The following is a 22,584-nucleotide window of genomic DNA, read 5'->3' as shown; positions in this document are numbered from 1 at the left end:
TAAGTATACAGTGGGCAATGGCCTCCCATTTCTCCAGAAGTGGTACAGTAGGTTTAATTTAAGTGCTTTTCTATACTAGGCTTTAAAACTAATTGAATTAAATAAACATATTTGTGGCAGTAACCGCACGGGGGCTTGCATAGCATAATTCTGTTTAAGTTAGCATTTACAGAAAATAGCTTTATTTGAATTTTAAACTTTATAAAACATTATATAAGAAAGACATTTAGGCTGGGTGCAGTGGCTCACACCTGTAATCCTAGCACTTTGGGAGGCTGAGGCAGGAGGATCATTGGAGGCCAGGAATTTGAAGTTACAATGAGCTATGATAACGCCATTGCACTGTAGCCCAGGCAACAGAGTGAGACCTTGTCTTAAAAAAAAAAAAAAAAAAAAAAGAGGATGACAAAAAGTACTTATATTCTTGTATTTAGAGATAGCTACAAACAACTTTCTGGTCTATGTATGACCCTTTTGATTCTTTAGATTATTTTCTAAATACAAAACATGGCTACTGTACTTGTTACTCCTGTTGCATCTAGAAATTGGCTAATTTATGAGCTAGATTATTGGTAAGCTTCTTTTGGTTCATCATTAGATGATGGTCATTAGAAATTCCAATTAATGGTCTTTTGAAGAAATAAACATTGTTAAAATAAAAATGATCTATTTTGCTCCAGTTTCTCTTAGCAATGTATCATAGACAGTGTTCATTGCCAGTCATTGCTGTTCTTTGATGCCTTAAATTTTGATAGCTGCACTGTGTTCCATTGTATTGATATGCTAGAATATATAATATTTAATATTGTTAGATGGTTTCAGTTTTGCTCTTGTAAACAGTGCTGTCATATACCTGCATCTTAAAGGTCATATTCATTCTGAAAAACTAAAAAGGAAAGGCAATAGAGTAGTAAGTTAGTAAGGTCTGGCAGATGGCATAGAAAGACGTGACATTTAAAGAATTGTTTCAGATGTCCTTGCATCTTAAAGATCAATGACAAATTAAGAAAAAACAAGGACTACTGTACATCTAATAGAATCTAATAAAATACTGAATTTGTGAGTTTAGCAGTGTCCTAATCTTGTGAGGAATTGAAAGTGTTTTCAAAACTTTAAATAGCAGATAGTATTAATTTTTTCAACATACCTGCAAGGTAGGTGAGCAGTCAGTAAACAGTACAGCTACAACTTCAGGCATCAAAGAACTTAATCATTTCTCTCTTTGAGCTCTAGTCTAGATAGATAGGGAAACTTTGTTAAGTAATTTACATTAGAAACTTTCCTTATAGATCAGTAAATTTTCTAACATGGCTTTGTAAAATAAAGAGAAATTTAAGTAAATAAATGAGGTCATTGAAAAGTAGTTAAGATGACATTTTAGATCAGCCTTTTATTAGAGGTTCTATTTGTGAGAGGTAGCTTCTAGAAGGGAGGAGGTAGTAGCTTCCTTTGATTCCATCATGCTCCCAGCCAGCTGTACTTGCTCCCCAACCACTGCATCTAGGAGAGTAGCTTATCTATGAATTTGAATAAGACCAGCTTCAAATGACAAGCAGAAAATTATTTCACTGTCTTTAGTACTCCCACCTAAAGATTAATAGGAGAAACTAGCCTCAAGTTTTCTTTTCTTGTTAAAGGTCTGGGAGAGAAGTTGAAAATAATTAAAAGTTATTTTTTAAATTCAGTTACTCATGTTCTTTCTGTCTTCTTCTGCTTTGAAGAAGAGCTAGCTGTAGGGTTTTTTCAAATTATTATTTTAAATCACAGCTATGACTTTACTTATACTGTTTCTGAAACTTGTAGATTTATTTTTAAAGAAATTAAAAGACTTAAAGATAAGCCATTACTATGATTTTATATTCATCATAGTCATGGAATCATAGGGTCTTGGCTGTTCATTTAGTTTGTGACTACATTTTAAAGATGCTGAAAGTAAGGCTAAGAAATGTTAACCACTGGTCCAGGTTCATTTAGCTAGCAGAACCAGGACTATAAAATAGGTTTTCTGACTGTTGGTCAACCCACACTGCTTCGTGTTATAGTATAATCTCTGTAACTGAGAAAAATTTTGTTGGATTACATGAAGCTTCTTTAAAAAGATTCAGTTGAAAGTGAATTTCATTGAGTGTTTATTCTGAAAAGTGTGTTAGTTGTTAAGTTGCTTAGCATAATTTCATTGGCAGTCTTGGATTTTCCTAAAAAGCAGAAGGAGGATCCATCCAGATGTTCTATAATAAGAAGAAATTGTGTTGAGCTTCCATGGTTTTGGCTCTTCAGGGATGAGGAAAAAAATTTAAGCCAGAATACATGGGTATTCTTCCTTTTCTTCCTCGAATTTTTTGTTGACACTACCATTATTTATTTCAGTTTCCAGATATTTTATGTATGTATGTATGTATGTATGTTTCTGAGAAGAGTCTCATTCTGTTGCCTGGGCTAGAGTGCTGTGGCATCAGCCTAGCTCACAGCAACCTCAAACTCCTGGGCTCAAGCGATCCTTCTGCTTCAGCCTCCTGAGTAGCTGGGACTACAGGCATGCGCCACCCTGCCCAGCTAATTTTTTCTATATATTTTTTAGTTGTCCAGCTAATTTTCTTTCTAATTTTAGTAGAGATGGGGTCTTGCTCTTGCTCAGGCTGGTCTTGAACTCCTGAGCTCAAACGATCCACCTGCCTCAGCCTCCCAGAGTGCTAGGATTACAAGTGTTAGCCACTGTGCCCAGCCTAGATATATGAAATATATAGTATATTGTTTATCAAACTATCTTTTTTATTTTTATCTTTTTACTTTTATTTTATCATATTATGGGGGTACAAATATTGTTAGGGTTACATGTATTGCCCCTGCCATTCATCAAACTATCTTTTGGGGAAAGCGGTTTTTGAAGTTCTTGGCGAGGACTGAGTTAGGCATGACAAGTAGATTGACTTGATTTCTCCTAGGTGTAAAATACCTGGGGATGGGGAGGCCCAAGCTGCAGCATCAATATGTTTAAATACATGCTTTTAATGCAGTATTTAATCCTTAAACAAGATGTAATTATTCACTGGGAGACTCTGGCTCAAAATAGGATTTTATTGTAGTAATTGTGATAAGCCTGGTGGCTTAAAGGAGAATAGCTTCTTAGGAGGGACAGAGTAAATAAAATCCAGGGTCTCTTTGTTTTTGGAGATTTCACCCACTTCTTATCTGAAGAATATTATTAAAATCTTAAGCTGGATAAGTCAGGTTGCAGTAAGCCAAATACCCTCCCTATATGTTTATCTACCTTAGTGTATATAAATTCGAATCGCTGAAAAGTTAATTAGAGGAATTACCAGGTAGATCTCATTACATCTCTTTCACTTTTATCAGACCTAAGTTATATATAGTATTTCAACGGTACTTAGTAGTGGTAGGCACTATTGTCCTACTGGTGTGTTTGCATACTGTTTATTAGCTAAGGAAATGTTTAACTTAATCATTACCTTACCAGTTAAATGCATATGATCATGAGATAGGTCAAAAGCTAGTAGTATTTTGAGCTATAATATTGTTCCAATTTGGACTTGTGGAAGTAACTTCAAGCCTGTAGGCATTAACTAGGTGTAAATTTCTTACATAGGGCTAGAGGGAATGTCATGGTTTATGTTGAACATTAAACAGTTGCATAGAATGGACAATTGTCCTTTGAAAGTTAGCCACTCCATATTAAGAAGAAGATAAAGCATGGATTATATATTATAACTCAATCAGAGATAAGAGTCTCACAACTATATCATCATCTCATTTTTTCTTTGCTTTATTTCATGACTTAATCATTAGGACTAAGCACCAGATAAAAAGTCAGGGAAATTTGGTCCTATTTGTTTGCTTCCAGTTATTTTTAACTTGTGTACATTATTTAGCCTCTGCTGATAGGAAGATTACTCAGGACTTTGACAGGCTAGAAGCCAGATAACCAGCCAAATTTAATGATTGTTGTGGCCTGTAAAGCCTAGAAGTTCAAGTTATCAAATAGTTTCTGATGGGAATGGGAGATAAAGATAAACATCATTCTCAGTGGTGAGGAGTGACTTGGGCATGACATGGAGCTGATTACCGGGCACGTTGTAATTGGGAAACACAAGACTGTTTGGCCAGAGTTAAGAGGCTGGTTAAGGAATAATGCAAAATAAAGCTGGATTCTGTATTATCAGATTATGAGGAAGGTACTCTTTGGAGTATTCGTGTATGCATAGTGCATCATTGCTAAATGTGAAAGCAATAGTCTATTGTGTAGTGGGTTTATGTTCTGGTGATTAGATTTAGGATGATGTGACAATTGGCAAGTCATTTAACCTGAGATTGTTTCTTCATCCATAAAATTAGATATTATAATCAGGTCTTATTATCTACAACCCTCATAGAGTTGTTTGGGCAGCTACTGATTATACCTCATAGAGTGTTGAGACAATTAACAGATGGTGTCTGTAAAGTGTCTGCTACCTTGTTTGGCACCTGTTAGGTACTTAGTAAATCTAGATATATGGAAGAAGGCTGTTCTATCCCTGGGAACAACCCAAACTTAGGTTCCTCTTATTCTGAGGTTAACTAGCCTCTGATAGGTGGCAAAGTTGGGGTCTGAATCTAGACTTCAACCTTGCTGGTCTGATATTTAGTGCTTGTGTTCTTAACTGTTCCCTATACTGTATTTGTGGTAGAATAGCAAAAGCCTAAGTTTTTCCATTATGGTGTCTTACTAGGCCATGCAATTAAAAATTAGTAACTTGTTTGTCCCCAGTCAGAATCCCTACTCTCAAGAGGCCCCTTCCATGTTACCCTCACATTTTGGGTATTCCCAAAGAAAGCCACCAAGTAGTTTGAGTCACCTAAATCACACTGAGGCATAAGGATTGATAGCCTTTTAATTCTTATACAAGGGTTTGCATTTTTAAAGACGATGTGGCATTAACCAAAATGAATCATTATTAGGAAAGGCTTTCAGTTAACCAAATAAAGTGAAAAATTCAGGCAAAGGATATTTTTGGGTTATGGTGCCACCAGAAGGAATCACAGAGCCTTGCCTGGAAGCTGGCCCAGGGCAGTAGCTGCCTTTATATCCTGCTTTTCACAGTTTCTTAACATTTCTCTGATCCAAACCCTTAGATGCTTTGAATTTTGTTTTGGTGTGGTTTGTTTTTTGTTTATTAATTTTTTAAGTGGCAAGTGTAACTGTTTACAGTATCTGATTGGGTCAAGAGAAGGAAGTGAAATTTAGGGGAGAGGGCTGCTCAGTGGGGAACCTGAAAAGACTGAGTGGGATAAAGGGGACTCTATTGGGACAGGACATTTGTAAACTGGGCATTTTTTTTCTATGATAATCTACTGTCCTTGAAAAAAGATATATACTTCCCTGAATCATGTGGGAAAATGCCCACAATATCTGGATTTATGCATAAACTTTGTTTTTATGTAAAATTATTTTTTATTAAAATATGATTAGTAGAACAAGTTATAGTTGTCTTTTCTTATTTTGCATCACTTTCACTGTTTGTCTTTAAAACAAATGCAGGAAGTTGTTGCTGTTTTATTAACTTGCACCCTGCACGCTTCTCTTCTTTGTTCTTTGTTAAATATGAGCTGGCATATGTTAAGGCTACGTTAGCATTTGCTCTCAGGGACTTCAGTGGTTTCTAAATTCAGCACTGTTAAGCCCCTACACTGTTTGCTTGAATCAATTGAGATTGCTATTTTTAGCAACAAAAGGGAATTGAAATAGCAATTTTCTTTCCATGTAATAGATCCCCAAGAGGAATACTGATGCAGGCTCTCTGTCATTTTCTATTCCCCCCATCCCCACCCCACCCCAAGCACTCAGAGGAGAGGCAGCTGTCATGGTCTGCGGCAGTATTAATCTTTAATCAATCAAGTGTTTTCTGCATTCAGGTGTTCTGGAGGAAGAAAAAGGGTCACGAGAAGGAACCTGCTTGGAATAACTAAGCTCTTATGCATGGGCTCTGCAGTCAGAATTTGGTGGGTAGTGGCAGGGAATAGACAGAGGAGCTAAAAATAGTGTGTTTGCTTCCAGTGTTCCTCTAGTCTATTTTTGATGTTTGATTTTGATAAGGTTGATTGGGTTCTTACTAAAAATATCTGTTCCTAGCAAGTTGAGGACAAAAAAGAGTAGAATATTTTTAACCTACACAAACTAAAGTATTTTTGTTGACTGTATAAAATCTGGAAGTGGAGCCCTGGTCAGTTGCCAGTATTTTATATAATCTGTAACAAGCTAGACACTTCTGGATGCCAAGTTGGGATATTCTTTATAGTTGTCAGTTTCTGTCTTCTCAAAAGCTTGTAAATTTGGGTTCTGGTGTTATATTTATATATGAAGACATAAGCCTTTTTTAGTCTCCTTTTTTCCGCCTTCCCTTCTTTTCTTCCTCTATCTCAATTCTACCCATGATCATCATATGTACTCTTCCAACCTGCCAGGTTATGGGTGATACCTGTAGCTTATTTCTGTGTATTGTTAACAGCTGCCTTAACTTATTCATTTACTCCATAGCAAAATGGAATCCGAGGACACCCAGTGTTAATTCAAGAAGTAAATCTTAGTGACAAGAATAGTGAACTGTCACTACTTTAGTCATTTAGCATGCTTTACTAAACCAAAGTGGTTCATTTCCTCTTTGTCCAATCTTGTTTTGGACTAGAGTTCACTTCATATTCACCCTGGCACATTAGAGTGAAGTGGTTCTCTCTGGCATTGAAAATCATATCTTTTCAAGGACATTCTTGGAATCCTTTGAAAATGTAAATCTACAGTTTCATCATAAACAAAGTTAAACTTCTTTTTGTTAAATTTCTTAAATCTTATTTTAGAACACTGAGTTTTGATGTCGAGAGGGGGTTGAAGAGTGTATGGGGTTGTGTAGTATTTCTAAATACCACATGGAAAAGCAGGATAGTGTCGTAAGAGGTTAGTTTTCCATTCATAATCTCCTTTCCTTCATTCAGTCATCAATTCATCCAGCAAAACCTCATGAATTTGTCTGCTTTTTGCCAGGCACTATGCTAGCAGTTAGACTGTGGTAACCCGGATAGAGACCCTTCCCTTTGGAAACCTGTGTGATGAATGTCACTAAGGGCATGTACAGAGTACTGTGGGGGCAGAGAATTGTGAGGTCCTAAACTAGTCTAGAGGTCAAGGAGGAAGGCTTAGCAAGAGAGAAGAAGTTCGAGTGAAAACGTCAAGGATGGTAGAGAAACACAGGTAGGAGTGTGTCTTAGTCCATTTGTGCTGCTATAATAAAATACACAAAGAACAGAAATTAATTTTCTTATGTTTTCGGATGCCAAGAAGTCCAAGATCAAGGCACTGGGAGTTCTATGGTGAGCAGTACTCTCTGTTTCTAAGATGGCACTTGTTGCTGCATCCTTGGAATGCTGTGTCCTTATGATAAAAAGCAGAAAGGCTAGAAGGCTGAAGGAATGCTTCATGAAGACTCTTTCATAAGGGCCTGAATCCCATTCATGAGGGAGGAGCCCTCATACTATCACTTTGGACATTAAGTTTCAATGCCTGACTTTTGGAAGGGACACATTCAAACCATAGCAGAGTGTATATTGGGAGTTTAGGGACCAATATTTTGTGAAAAGAAAGCATGTTACCTTGGAGGAATGGAAAAATTTCAGCACGACTGTCCAGCATGTTTAAGTAGAAGAAGGAAAGTGGTGGGAGGTAAGGTCAGCTCATGGAAGACCTTGTAAAGAATACAGGGAGTGGGAAGCCATTGACAGGTTTTAGACAGGGACGGGATGTTTAGATTTGCACTTTGATCATTTTGGCTACAGTGTGGAGAATGAATAGGAAAGGAGTAAGAATGGGACCGGTGAATGCATTAGAGGGCTGTTATAGATAATTCTTATGGGATATGAATGATGGTAGCTCCAGGTGGTGGCAGTGGGACAAAGTGAATAGATCTGTGTTTCTGGTTTTATAAAATTGGCAATAGGGAAATATCACTTCTTGGCAAAGTAATGAGATCACAAAAATGGTGTTTGAGAAAGATAATTACCTGTGAATAGCATGAATCGAGTGAAGAGGGACTGAAAGATTCTTTTCAGAAGTCCGTGGGATGATAGCTTAGACTAGGGTGGTAGTTGTGAGAATTAACTGGATAATAGGAATGAAGTACCTTGAGCAAATAGTCTTATAATGATGTGAATACTAAATATTTTGTTTTGTTCTCAATTTACTGGTAGTTTATTCTTTATTTTCTGGGTCTATATATAGTGACTTCAATAAGAAGTTTTTTTTCCACTCACTTTAAAGACTAGAACTTTGTGTATGTTTCATTCTTTATGCTAAGTATTAAAAAGAAAAAAGAAATGATTGGCTTAAAAATGGCATGGTAATTCAGTGGTATCATTAGAGACCTTTATTCCTATGATTCTATTCCATCATTCTAGCTTCTACCTTCAAGGTTACATCATGGTTCAAGAACTGCTGCAGCTACAGCCATCACTTTTGAATTGGCCAGACAAAGGGCAAAAGGGGGCCTCTGTCTGCTGAGTCAGCTTCCTTCAAGCAGCCTGTCTCAAAGTCCCTCACAACCCCGTGTGTATCTTATTCCCAGAATTTAGTCATATGGTCATACCTAGCTGCTAGGGTGGTTAGAAAATAGTCTTTATTCCAGGCCACAATGTGCTGGGTTAAAAGTCAGTGTTCTCTTGCAAAGGAGGAAGGGAAGAACGGATATTAAGGAAGGCAAGTAGCAAGCTTTGGCCCGAACATCCATTTAACACATGAGGGATGGGGTCCCCAGGATAGGTTTTGCACATTGTATCTTAACATTTCAGTGTTCTGTGAATGCTTAGATTTTTCATTTTGAGAAACCACAAAAACAAGCAGTACATCTAATTTGGATGACTTGGAAGCTGGTATTTTTTTCATTTGGTTTTCATTGAAAGTTGTAATATCTGGGTGGGAGTGTTTAGATCATTGTTTTCCAAAGATAAACTAAGAGATGATCTTAGGTACTACACTGATGAATATTTTAAAATTTTAATATTTATATATATTTCTGTACTAATAGTATATATTAATTGAAACTGGTGGTCTTTTATAAGACTCAAATAATTAAATAGTAATTATGTAATCAAGTTTTCCATTAAATTTTATTTAAGAAGAAAAGATCAGTTTTAAGAAATTATGAAGTGACCTTGGGACGCACTGATTTACACAGTGCTACACTGATTTTGGGGAAACTGGAGTAGATGAAAAGTTTACTGGCTCAGTTTACACTATCTTTCTATTCATAGTAGGAAAGGAATTCTTTTTTGGAAACGCAGTCCATGCACATGGTTAGAAAAAATACAAAGAGTAAAAAGGAAAAAAAAAACTCTTTCCTGCATTTCTATAATCCCCCAACAGCAACTACCAACAGACTTTTGATTTTAGATGGTATTTTTTGGTTAGCTTTCTGAAATTAAGGATGAAGAATTGACTCCCCAGACACTACAGTATCATTTTAATAGTGAGAATCATACTATTATATTATAAAAATAAAAAATTATAGAACTTGATTGAGAGATTGTCTATCCAACTATAGCTGCTATCTCTGCTTTTACTGTTGGAAGATATGCAGCTTAAAGCAAAGAAAATATTTTTAAAAGCAAAAGCAGATCAATTTGCGTCCCCCTTACACCAGTCTTAAATAGACAAATTTACATTTTTTCCACATTCATTGAGTAAAATTTTTCTTTTATAATTGGCTGAAGTTTGACAGATAACTTGATTATGTTTGTATATTTTGCAAATACATTATGTACCCTGTCACTTGGAGAACTAAGGGATTTGTCATTTCCTCTGCCGGGGAAGTGATACTTGGTCCCCGTTACCTGGCCATTGTGGTTCGCTGATTATTGTAGAACTATGGTGGTGCCATAGAGATGGCCAAAAGAGGCTCTGAGTTTCCTGTTTTTTTTTATTTTTTTTATTTTTTTTGAGACAGAGTCTTACTTTGTTGCCCAGGCTAGAGTGAGTGCTGTGGCGTCAGCCTAGCTCACAGCAACCTCAAAGTCCTGGGCTCAAGCGATCCTCCTGCCTCAGCCTCCCGAGTAGCTGGGACTACAGGCATGCGCCACCATGCCCGGCTAATTTTTTATATATATTTTTTTAGTTGGTCAATTCATTTCTTTCTATTTTTGGTAGAGACAGGGTCTTACTCAGGCTGGTTTTGAACTCCTGACCTTGAGCAATCTGCCCGCCTCGGCCTCCCAGAATGGTAGGATTACAGGCATGAGCTACCACGCCTGGCCTCCTGTTTTATTTTTTATTTCTTTGTACCCATAACTAATTTTCATACTTTAATTTTCTCAGAAAAATTTTACTTTAGGGGCAATATTTGACTTATATGCAACTGTGCAGTGTTGGATTTGGTTTTGAGACTATTGGAAAATGAAAAAGTAATAATTTTATCTACCTAAAAATCTCAGAGGGTAAGTTTTTAATGTTTGTACAATTTAAAGTCATATTGTTTCTGCTGAATATTTAAAGTCCTAACCGCGAAATGGGTGATTTGTAGAATATCTAATATCCAAAGTGATCTTATACGTCATTGTATTATTCTGCATAGTCACACACATAATAGTTTCTAAAGACTATTAGTTTGATTTAAATTTGATAGTTGCTTGAAAGAGATAGTAAAAAATGTTCTTGCTAGGAGCATAAAGTGAAATCTTTTTGAGAAGTATGTTTAGTATCTCATTCTCAACCAAAGTTAGTCTACTTTAGTATAATATGTTTAAGAGGAGCCTGGAGACCTTCTAGTTTTAAAATGACAAAGTAACAATACTTCTGGCCTTTTTTGGAAATCTTCCCTAAAAATTATTAATAGGAGAATGAGAAACAGAAAGTTCCATTTTGGTGTAACTAGGGAGCTTCTGTCATCCTTCATCTACAGTCACAGCAAAAGAAAGGAGGGCAGTGGTAAGTGACTTCACAGAGCAGACACCTGATTGCTCATAGAGGGGCCATCATTAGGAAACAAGCAAGTTTGTCCCTTGCACCTTTGAACAGCATAAGAATTGGATGTATCTGATAACTGAGAAGACAGAAGTGGGGCAGGGCACCGAGCCACATGTGTTTAAGACTCAGGGGGATTGGGAGAAGAGGGCAGAGGTAAGACACCTGTCTGAAAACAGGGCACAAGTAAATGCCTGCAAACTAATAGCTGCCCAACTGCCCAGCAGCCAGAAGACTGGAAATTGGGGAACACTTTTTAAGAGACAATGAAGTGAAGGCAGATACTGACTTTTGTGGATTTCCCAATAAAAAAATTGGTTTGCCCATTGATTGCCCTGTAGTACGGACCACAATATAATCACCACATCTATGCACTCTAATCGACATTTTAATGCCTCCAAGATGAGACAGACCAAAACAATCAAGGAAAAACTTAGAGGAAGGAGAATCTAAGGAGTAGAGGAAAATGTAAATATGTAAACAATATGATTCATGTTCTCAGAGATAAGAGAAGATAATGGATCTGTAATAAGAACATGATAATGTTGAGAGAAAAAAAGGCAGCATGTGAAAGAGCAATCAAAATATGAAAGAGTTCTTCAAAATTAAAAAATTGACAACCTAAATTTAAAAAGTAAATAGCTTGTTCCATCAGAAGTAACAGCTAAAAAAAGAAAAAAAAAAAAAGTAAATAGCTTGGAAGATATAGTTGAAGAAAGTTACAGAAAGATTATTAGGGAAATTGTTAAGTCCACATTCTGATTAATAGGAATTCTAGAAAGAGAAAAAAGTGTGGGGAACATATAATCAGAGAATTAACATAGGAAAATTCCTAGAATCAAAGGTCATGAATTTTAAGGCCCATCGATGCCTAGCACCAATAAATTGAAAGATTACTCCAAGATATATTATCACAACAGAATCCTAAAGATTAATAATCCAAAAAGCCTCGGGAACAAAAAAGCTATATCTATAGCCTAGGTGTGTATAGAATACCTTGGGCAATTATAAGAAAGTGGTATGTTTGTATCTAAACCTAGAAAAGGTACAGTAAAAATATGGTATACAAGATAAATTGGGAGTGGTGGCTGATGCCTGTAATCCCAGCTACTCAAGAGGCCAAGGTGGGAGGATTACTTGAGGCCAGGAGTTTAAGACCAGTCTGGGTAGCACAGTGATATCCTATCTCTACAAAAAATAGTCAGATTAGCTGGGCAAGGTGCATGCTTGTAATCCCAGCTACTCAGGATGCTGAGCCAGGAGGATCACTTGAGCCCAGGAGCTCAGGGCTGCAGCGAGCTAATCATGCCACTGCACTTCAGCCTGGGCAGCAGAGAGAGACCCTGTACCCCCATTCCCTTACCTTCCTCTCCCCAAAAGTTTTCTTGACTAGGATCCAATCCAGAATCATCTGTTTCATTTAGTTGTCACATCTCTTTAGTCTCCTTTAACTTCAAACTTTTATTTTTTTTTCTTTTTCTATTCAGAGTGACAACAGTAAACTTCAAACTTTTGACTGGCTGGTAATTTTGCAGAATGTTCACCAAACTCGTTCATTATGCAGCTCAAGACTGTATATGGTTTGCTGGCTCCACTGTTGTAGACTTAAATAGAATAATCTAGGCACAAAAGGCTTTGTAAATAGGTAGGTCAGTGGCTAATAGATGATAGGGTAGGAAAGTATAAGATATTGTATTTGTAAAGTGAAGACCTTTGAGAAACCAGCTTCTCAGGAAAACAGTCTAAGTTTTGGGTGTTTTGCAGTAATTGGATGCTCCAATTAAATCTTGAGCATCATTCATGGACTCAGCAATTGCCTGCTGAGCAGCCACCTTGAGCATGTCACGTAGCAAGGAACCTAGAATCTGATAGAAGAATTAAGATGTGTAGACATAAAGAAATGCAATTTAAAATATAGATTGGTAAAGTGCCATAAGACATAAGGATGTGTAAAGTGCTATGGGAGTTTAGAAAAGAGAAAGTTTTCTTTTGTTTGAATTGATCTGAAACAGTGGAGTTGGTGGAGCTTCAACAGGCTTTGACAGAAGAAGGCAGGCATTGAGGTTCTGGGATCTTGGAGAGAGGAGAAAAGTTTACCACAGAGAGAAGGAAGAGTAGGGAATTGAATGCAATTAGAATATGTTTATCCTTCGCTTGTGAAACATTAGTGAATCAGTTAACTAGAATATGGTATAAAATTGAATTCCCATGGCTCCAAAACCAGGAGACGAAAAGTTACAGAAAAGCACAAATTGATTATGAGGTTGGAGGAACTTTCATATGGTGCTCAATTTCATGTAGCTAGGTTCTACTACAATCATTTAAATCTATGAGTTAATGATGTTTCTTATAAATAAAACTGTAATGATAAAGTACATGGATTACCTTTGGAAGATGCCAGGGAACTGATTTATTTTGAAAACTGATAAAGCTTTAAAAAAATCACGGTTATCTTATGTTCTTGCGCAAGCTATATATCATGGTAATCAACTAACAAGGAGTAATTTCTCTATGGAAATACTTCAGCTAATAGCTAAGACAAATGATTGAATTCAAAAACCACTATTTTGTAGCCCCTTATGAAATAATGAATCTCAGTAGTGATCATCAGTGGCTGCTAATGTAACAAAGGTAACCAGACATGTGCTTCCTCTTCTAAATATGCAATATCACTTATGAAGTACTCTTACCAAAAAATCAAACCTGTCTTTGATCAAGCATCTATATCCACCATTATAGGACAAAGGAATATGATAAATGATATCAGGGAAATGCATTCAGTAAATGCCAGGCTGTGAAAGCACAAAGCTATGACCTAATATCTTCAACAAATTAATTAGGGGTGGAGGAGAGAGAGAAACAGATAGGTAGATATGTGGGTAAATAGACTCTATAGATTAAAACGTTCAATAGACAACCAATTTCAATATGGAACCTATTGAATCCTGATTAGAACAAATTGTTAAAAGTTTTGGAAACATTTGGGAAAATTTTATAGTGATTAGATATTTGTTTTTAAGGAATTATTTACAATTTCAAGAATGTGATAATGATATGATTATTTTTAATGGCAGATGCTTACTGAGATATTTATGGATGAAGTGATGTGATGTTCAGAATTCACTTCAAAATAATATGAGATGAGAGGAAGTAGATGAAGGTATAGAAGAAGCAAAATCAACCTCAAGTTGATCATTGGTGAAGCTGGGCCATGGGTACATGGGTGTTTGTCATACTGTTCTGTATATTTTTTATTTTTTTTTAAATCTAAAGTTTTAAAAAATTCTGTAAAGATGACAGCTGAGCAGGAACATTATGAAAGTCTATGAGATTATGAAATATATGGCTAGAAAGAATATGGATGTGTTTGCCATATTTCTGAATAGAAAAATTAGGGACCATCTTAGATAATTTGAAAGAAGTGGTTCTAGGAAAAATACAAGAAAATCCTATTTTACCCATAACTTGTTTTTTATAATCTGTAAATGGCTTGGAAAACTCATATTTAGAGAATTTGGGGAGATGGGCTCCCTGATCTTTTGAAGGAGACACCTATGCTCTGAACTTATAACAAACATGATTCTAGTGTTCCAGAGGTAAGATACCATGGTGCATAATCTGACCCATTATAATTTTCAAATATTTCTACCACATAAACTTGTTGAGGTTATAAAAGAAATATGGTTTCTCACAGAAGAATTATATCTTATTCAATTACTTTTTTACTACCCTTAATTTTAAAAATTAGTATATTAAGATATAACATACACAGTAAGTATATACGTAAGTGGTACAGTGCAGTAGATTTACACACACACACACACAAACACACAGTGGTAACTGTCACTCTGAAAAGATATAGACAGTATTACACACGTCCTCTTGTATATAATTGGTGAGCCGTAACTATGACCAGTTCTTCATTGTAGTTCTTAAAATAAACTATTCCTTTTTTTTTTTCCTTTCTCAGTTGTCACAGGTAGTACTGATGGAATTGGAAAATCATATGCAGAAGAGGTAGGTGACTTTCAAGACCTTATTTTTGGTATTTAAAAAAAGAGAACAAATATGGAATGATTTCTTAGAGTAGTTTTGATTTTTGAAGTTAAAAACACAAATATGATGTTGTATAGTACAATAAATGTTCTTTGTTTCTACCTTGTCAGAAATACTGTTTGCTTAAATAAAAATATTTTAAGCAAATTTCTGTGCAAAACAAGTATTAACCCTTTGCACTCGCTTGCTTTTTTCTCGATTCCTTTATTCTACTCGGGATTTAATTTTTTAAATACCCCAGATTTTACAAAGCGAGGCAGTGGAATAAAAACCTGGAGTTTCTTTTCATACAAACTTATTTATTTGGATTTTTTTATATTTCAAATTATTGATACATTCAAAGAGTAATTTTAATCTCTATAATTTTTGCTAACCTTGTCAAGTCACATTTGACATCCGAGTGCAAAGGGTTAAACTTTCTATGCTGAAAGTTTAACTTTCTATGCTTTCTACTATTTGAAATTAGGAAAAGTTTAGTGTAATTTTATTTATATCATGTAAGTGTGGACAGTCCTCAGTTTTTAAAGTCAATTATTTTGAACTATTTTCTAAAAAAAATAGAAATATTACCATAGGTGGTTATATTTCCAGGCCAGCCCATAGCATCATTTTCACGAGAAGGATTGTGGTTAACAGAAAGATATTGACAGACACAGGCAAAAGATTTAAGTTCTCTGTAATACAGTGGTAGGGAAACATATTAATTTATTCAGTTTCCTACCTTAGTTTGTCTTGGTTGTCTATAAAGTATAATACCCAAATTTAAATTTAAAAACTGATTATATTTATAGAAATCCCTAACATTTTAACTGTAGTTTTCTTTGCCAGTCCTTTGGTCTGTATTTTATATATCTGGTCTGCAACAAAAACTTTCTTAAAGCTAATTTTTAAATTATGAAGTAGTAGACACTTAATTTTAAAAAGCCAAATAGTATAGATGGTACAAAATGAAAAGTAAAAGTCTCCCTTCTTAGCAAACCCTTTGACCTTTAAATACTAGCTTGATTTAGAAAGATAACCCTTTGGGTAAAGTCTTTATTTTGGATTGCCTATTCATACACTCAGGTTTATTTATTTTTTAAAATTTTATTATCATCTAGTCAGGTTTTCTTAAAATGGGACCATATCTGATTTATGTTTTCAAGTGAAATACACAGGTGTGATTCAAATCTTTTATTGTTTCAGTTAGCAAAGCGTGGAATGAAGGTTGTCCTTATCAGCAGATCACAGGATAAACTGAACCAGGTTTCCAGTGAAATAAGTAAGTTCTCACATCAAATGCCTCATGATTACAAAAGGAATATAACTAATCTGAGTTTAATGTTTTAAAGCATTGACAAGTTTAATGTTAGCTAGCACTGACATTTATTTATAGCTCATGCTGTTCATGGCATGTTTTAAAGATGGATCATCAATTTTTAAAAATTGTTTTAGGCCTGTTGTAATTTGCTTAAAATATCTTACTGTCTCATTTAGTTTCTATTGTCAAGAGTTAGATTCTCTGATTATTTTATCAGGTTCTACTAAAACATCTGAATTCCTTTTCTGTTGCTTCATTTCAATATTCTTGAATTTTTTTTACCATTTTGATTTCAGTGTCTCTAAATGTATAAAATACATGATTAATGAAAAATGTAAAAGATAGCAAATACACTTGTGACAAGGCAACTATTTTAAACTTTCTTCTTAGCTATGATTGAGACTTGCATAACAATATGGCAAAGACTGTCTTAACTGACTTATACTTAACCAATGAGATGGATAAGCCAGTGCCGTTCAGGTCCTTGATAAAACATACGGACTGATGTCCCCAGTATGCTATTTGTGACCGAGAAGCTTCTTGTTATGGTATGATGCTTATGAAACCGTCACAAGTCAAATTGTTTACTTATTAAGAGTCAATTGTGTTTTTTTCCAAACTTACATTTGCTGGGTACATTGGTTATTAAATATTCAATAAAATGGCGAATCATTAGTATAAAAGGAGAAGTTATTTCTATAGAAACTAAGTCGAATGTTCTGGGAAAAAGTGAGTAAAATGAGTTCTTTCCGAAATTGGCTGTCAAATTAGTGGTGACCAAGACAAATATAAAATATTGGAAAAACTTATAAAATGTAATAAGAAATTTGCTCCACTGATTGTTTCATATATGTTCAAGTTTTTTGCTGTACTTTATAAGAACTGAAACTGCAGTCATAAAGGATGCATTATGGGTGTGGTGCATGCAGGAAAGACTATGGAATTCCAGTCTCTAGATCCAATCTCAAAGATAAGGACTTGGCTCTACACAGAGGATTGCTGAATGAAATACATTTATATATGGTTTAAATTAAAATGGTTACAACATGTATTATGTCTCTATGACTCCTTGTTTTAACTAACTTCTCTGAGTAGCAACTAACAAATTGTCCCAATTCTTTCTGATGAGAGAAGCTTTCTTTTTTTATTATTATTAACATTACCACTCACTACTAACATTTCTATAGTGCTTTATTATTTATTCATTCGTTCATATGTGTTATCTCCTTTGACCCCTCCAACATCCTTGTGAAGCATATGTTTTTGTTAGTATTTAGCTGGTCCTATTGGACAGATTACATATAAGTGCACTTCATTTTTACATATAGAACAGAGCTTTATCGAAGATTCTCAATATTGTTAATAAGTATGTTAAATCTTTATAAAAATTGTTTAGCCTTGCTGAGAGCACAGATCTTTACAGAGCTGAGCATATGATCTGTAGATATACAATGGATCTTTGGCATTTAAGGATTTTAACATTCAAGGTTTCAACTATGTAAACGCAACCCTGAAAGGCCAGGACATACAGTATTTTGCAGCTTTGCTGAGGTGTGAATTTGAATTAAGCTATTCTATAGAGCCTAAAGGAGTTGCTGAGATAGTAGGTGAACTTAACATACCTCCTGGATCTTAGGACTATTTAATTGTTAGCTACTTGTAGTCATGTATAGAATAACTCTTAAAAGTGATAAAAATGTTGTGTTTGTATGTGTGCACAGAAATTGATTCTTAATGAAAGCAACTACTATTTGCTAGACATAAATGTTCATACACAGAAAACAGAAACTTTTAATTAAATGGAATGTTGAATTTTGAAATGCTATATGAATGAATCTACCATCTACTTGATACAGAAACCAAAAAATCTCATGACACTTTCTGCAAGTACTACAGTCTGTGCAAAAATTGCTCAATGAGTCAGAAGCTATACTTTAATGATATTTGAGAATTTGGTTAACTTGTGATATGCTATGACACGTGACTGTTGGCAGAAATGTGATTCTGGAGAAAGACAGGATCCTGTTCAAACATTTTTAAGAAGGAACAGATGGTAAAGGCACTGAATTGACCTTTATTAAAAGGAATATTTTTCCTTGTGAAAAATTATGAAAAATGTTTTTCTGAGCATAATATACATTTAGTAGAAGAGGTCATATCAGCAGACTATGTTGTTTGTTCTAAGTTGAAGAAATGCACGGAGGAGATGTATAAGTTAGGATAAGTTTTTAACTGAGTTGTATATCATCTCTTTGGGAAGATAATGTTTTCACAAACACATCTATTCCAGAAGGAAGGACCAGGATTTAATGGTTAACAAAAACAGACTAATTCTTCATTTCTTTGGTTATGTCTTTAGCATATCTTTATTGAATTCCTATGTACCAGGTACTGTGCTAGGCTGTCAAGAAACAATAGTGAACAAGGTGGTTGCAGTCCCTGCTCTCATGGAACTTACATTCTAGTGGAGGAAACAGTGAAAACAAATGGGTAAAGAAAACCCAAAGCAAAACAGAATATCAGACAAATAAATAGTTGCAGTCTATACTGAGTGCCACAAAGGAAACAAAGAGCTAGAGAGAAAATATTAATAACAGAGAGGTTCTTATTTTGTGGCAACAAGGTGAGTTTTGCAATTGATGTAGTCATCAGGGGGCCAGACTAATGGCCTCTTGCCCATAATGGGACTCTAGTAATGAAGCTGGAGCCTCAGTGAAGGCCATATCCTTTGAGCCCCTTTGGGGTGTCATGGTGAAGGGATTGTGTATGTGCAAGTTGCACTTAATAAATTACTGCAACATTTCTGTTTTCTTAAGCCTTTGGATACTGCTTCTATGTTATGCCAGCCAAGTTGTGGCCTCCCAGTCTCATTAAGTATAGGCTCATGGAGTGCAAGTTTCAGTTCGCCTTAAATCCTAAATCTCTGGTACGTGAATCATATAAAATTTGGCTCAATCTGGTGTTATATGGTGTTATATTCTGTTTCCCTTGGTCTAACACTCTTAGAATCCACATGTATTTCCCAGATTTCTACCCATACAAATAAGCAATTTTGTGATAATTTTTGTGTATAAGTTATTGGTTTATGGATCAGACTTTGTACTGTGATCTAGTCCTGTTATGGATGGCAGTTAAGGGATGTGAGTTGGGGTTTTTTTGTTTGTTCATTTGAAACAGAGTCTCACTATACTGTCTGGACTGGCCTTGAACTTGTGGGCTCCCGGGATCCTCCTGCCTCAACTTCTGGAGTATCTAGCTGAGACTGCAGGTGTGTTCCCCCATGCCCAGCTGCACTGGATCTTGAGGAGATAAGGAATTCTTTTGCAAGGAAACTGCCCTTACTATTATGGTGAGGTTGTTATAGGATCCTCAAGCCAAGGAACACTGATCTCCTCAGACACAGGAAGGAGAACAGGCTATTTCTGTTTCTGCTGGCAGGGGAGGCTCAGAGTAGCTTGAGAATTCAAGATTCTCTGTTTCAGCAGAGACCATCCATCCCAAATCTCGGGGTCTTACTTTTTCTCATTTGGTGCTTTTATTTTCACATGTGAGACATAGTGAATCTGTAGAATTCAACTTACATTGTAATTCTATAACTGGTACCTTTAAATCTGATGTTAGCAAGGTAAGCTCTATGACTATAAGGCATAAAATTTTTTTATTAGGGTAACCATAGAAGTTCTCTGATTCTCTCATGGTAAATGTGAACTGAAAGTTTAATGACTGGAGCTTATCATGTTCATTCTGTAAGTGTTCCAGTACATTCAGAAGAAGCCAGACCATACCACAGTCTGCCAGACTCCAATGTAGCAGCCACTTGGTCCCAAGGCACTTATTCAATAGATACTTCTTTACAATCAGCAACCAGGGTTAATGTGATTAATCGTGATACTACTTACTGCATCACAGATCACTAGCATCTTGTTTCCCATTGGGAAGGAACTTGGCACTATGTTTAAGCCTAAGGACACAATCAAACCAGTACAAAAATCCTTTGAGTTCTATTTCTTGGGATCCCACTATTGTTACTAATTTATCAGTCAGAGTCTAGTCAGGAAACAGAAGTCATACAAGTTAGTTTAACTAGACTAACTTGTCTTTTCCAGTCCAGCATTTAAACTCTCTCCAGTGGGCTAAATTCATTCCTCCTATTTCCATGAAAAGTACGGGACCTCTTTGTGGCTGCTATAATTTTCTAACTCTCCTGTCATGTAAACTTCAGCATTTCGTGTCTTTAGAAGTAATTCCTTTTGAATGTGGAGGTAGCCTACTCATAATGTCAAAGTTCTTCAGACAAATTTTAAATGGATTATATATAGTTTAGCAGGGAACTAAATGTTTCACCAACAATGGATAAGTGCTTTGTCAGGATTGACTGACTGCTTTGATGAAATTACAGTTCCTTGTAAGGATACCTGTCACCCATTTAATTAAGACAAGCGAAAGCCCTCACACATATAATAAACTTATTATCATTCTTATCCAGGATTCATATGTTAAGTATTTTTGTCAATTTTGATTTGTCAAAGAAAAAAACCTTATATATAATTTTTGAATGCTGAGCTGAGTTTTTATTTGCAATAAAGCATAATACAAAGGACACTAGCTTTCAGAACCATCTTTTGGCTCACAGAATATAGAGATGGTGATATTTACAATTCATATTATTGATATGCATTAGTTGGTAATTCTGATTGGGTGCAGTTTAATCAGCTTTGATTAAAAACCCCATGTTTCTGTCTTTGATTTAAAAAAAAAAATCAAACCATGATGTTACTCTTTTTTATAACTTGCCTCAGGGTATAAAGCTTTTGAATGGCCCTATATAACTCTATGGCTTCATCTTTTGATATATAAAACTTTTAGAAATGTAAATCTTACTGGTCTGTAGTCAAGAGAGTAATAGGGTAAGGTAAAAAATGTCCATTCTACTTTTTCAATCCTTGTGATCAAATCTGTGCAGTTAAGATGTGGAGTTGACCAAGTAAGTTTGTTCCAAAATTTTCTGAGACAGTAATGGTATCAATTAATGTGATATGTTATTATATTTAACCTGTTTTATTTTCATAAGGGCAAGAAGAGGCATTAGTGTAAACACATAAGGACCTTTTTGTTTTATGTTTAATAAAACTAGATCCAGATGATGGTAAGATTAGAGAGTTCATCTGATACAGTCCCTAGAGTCATATTTTGTAAATCACTTCTGTAATGCCAGAAATATCTTTATTGCCCTTAGAGTTCATATATTCCAAGGACAGGATACAGAGCCTATCCAATTTGCCTCTTCTGCTTTTGCCTATAGTACCTGTAACTGTAGAGGAATCCTCTAACTCCAAGATCTCCAAATTTGTCAATACTCCTGGCCTTCCAGAAAGTGACATTCTGTACTACCTATAAGACTAAGACTCCACAAGCCATAGAGCAAATCCAAAAATAGTTTTCTGGGAGGTCTTTGAAGCATTGTTTCCACATATGAGAGTGCAATCCTTTTTCCTTACTGGTGGGCTTGTCATGCCTAATAAAATGAGATTTACCATTAACTGAAACATTTCTGTCGTGGTCATGGCTACAAATTTTTTTTAATCTAATTAAATCCTGGTAGGGAGAAGGATAGATTCTTACTGAGCCAATGCAGATAGTTACATTGCCATGTAAAGTAAAGAACTCAATAAAGACATGTTGCATTATATTTGGCCATTGTTCTGATTAGTTTTACAGATAAGAACAATCAATATTATGTCATATTTTCTATACAATCACCGTCTTTAACAGTTTACTAGTATGTGTTCCAGTTACTATTGCTGCATAACAAACCATCCCAAACTTATTGAGGTAAAGCAATAACCATTTTATTTTATTTTATTTTTTTATTTATTTATGTTTTTTTTAAATTTTTATTTAGCAATAACCATTTTAGATGCTAACAAATTCTGCTGGTCAGGAACTTTGGCAGGACTCAGATGGGCAATCCTTTTGCTTCTCATGGAATTACTGCAGTCACTCAGTGTTATTTCACGCTGGTGGATGGTCTGGTCTGGAAGATCCAAGATGGCTTCTCTCACAGGTTTAGTGCTATGGCAGAGGATGGCTGGAAAGCTGCACTCATCTGGGACTGTTGACTAAAGTGCCTATACATGTACCTTCTCTAGCATGGCCATCTCAGGATAACGGGACTTCTTACATGGTAACTACCTTCCCCAAGGGTGAACTCTCCAAGAGAACCTGGCAGAAGCTG

At 35.5% G+C, this 22,584-nt stretch overlaps 1 protein-coding gene across 1 annotated transcript in view; it reads left to right on the top strand.

The window, feature by feature from the left end:
- The window catches only part of HSD17B12 (hydroxysteroid 17-beta dehydrogenase 12), a 153,669-nt gene that overhangs the window by 37,372 nt on the left and 93,713 nt on the right, over positions 1-22,584 (top strand). The window contains exons 2-3 of the mRNA XM_012790569.2: positions 14,964-15,010; positions 16,235-16,310. Coding sequence (XP_012646023.1) covers positions 14,964-15,010; positions 16,235-16,310 — 123 coding nt within the window. The remainder of the gene's footprint in view (positions 1-14,963; positions 15,011-16,234; positions 16,311-22,584) is intronic.

This window comes from Microcebus murinus, chromosome 4 (assembly GCF_040939455.1).
Source record: "Microcebus murinus isolate Inina chromosome 4, M.murinus_Inina_mat1.0, whole genome shotgun sequence".
Classification (NCBI taxonomy): Eukaryota; Metazoa; Chordata; class Mammalia; order Primates; family Cheirogaleidae; genus Microcebus; species Microcebus murinus.
Note: the sequence above shows the minus strand (reverse complement) of the source record. Positions and strands in the feature narration are given on the sequence as shown.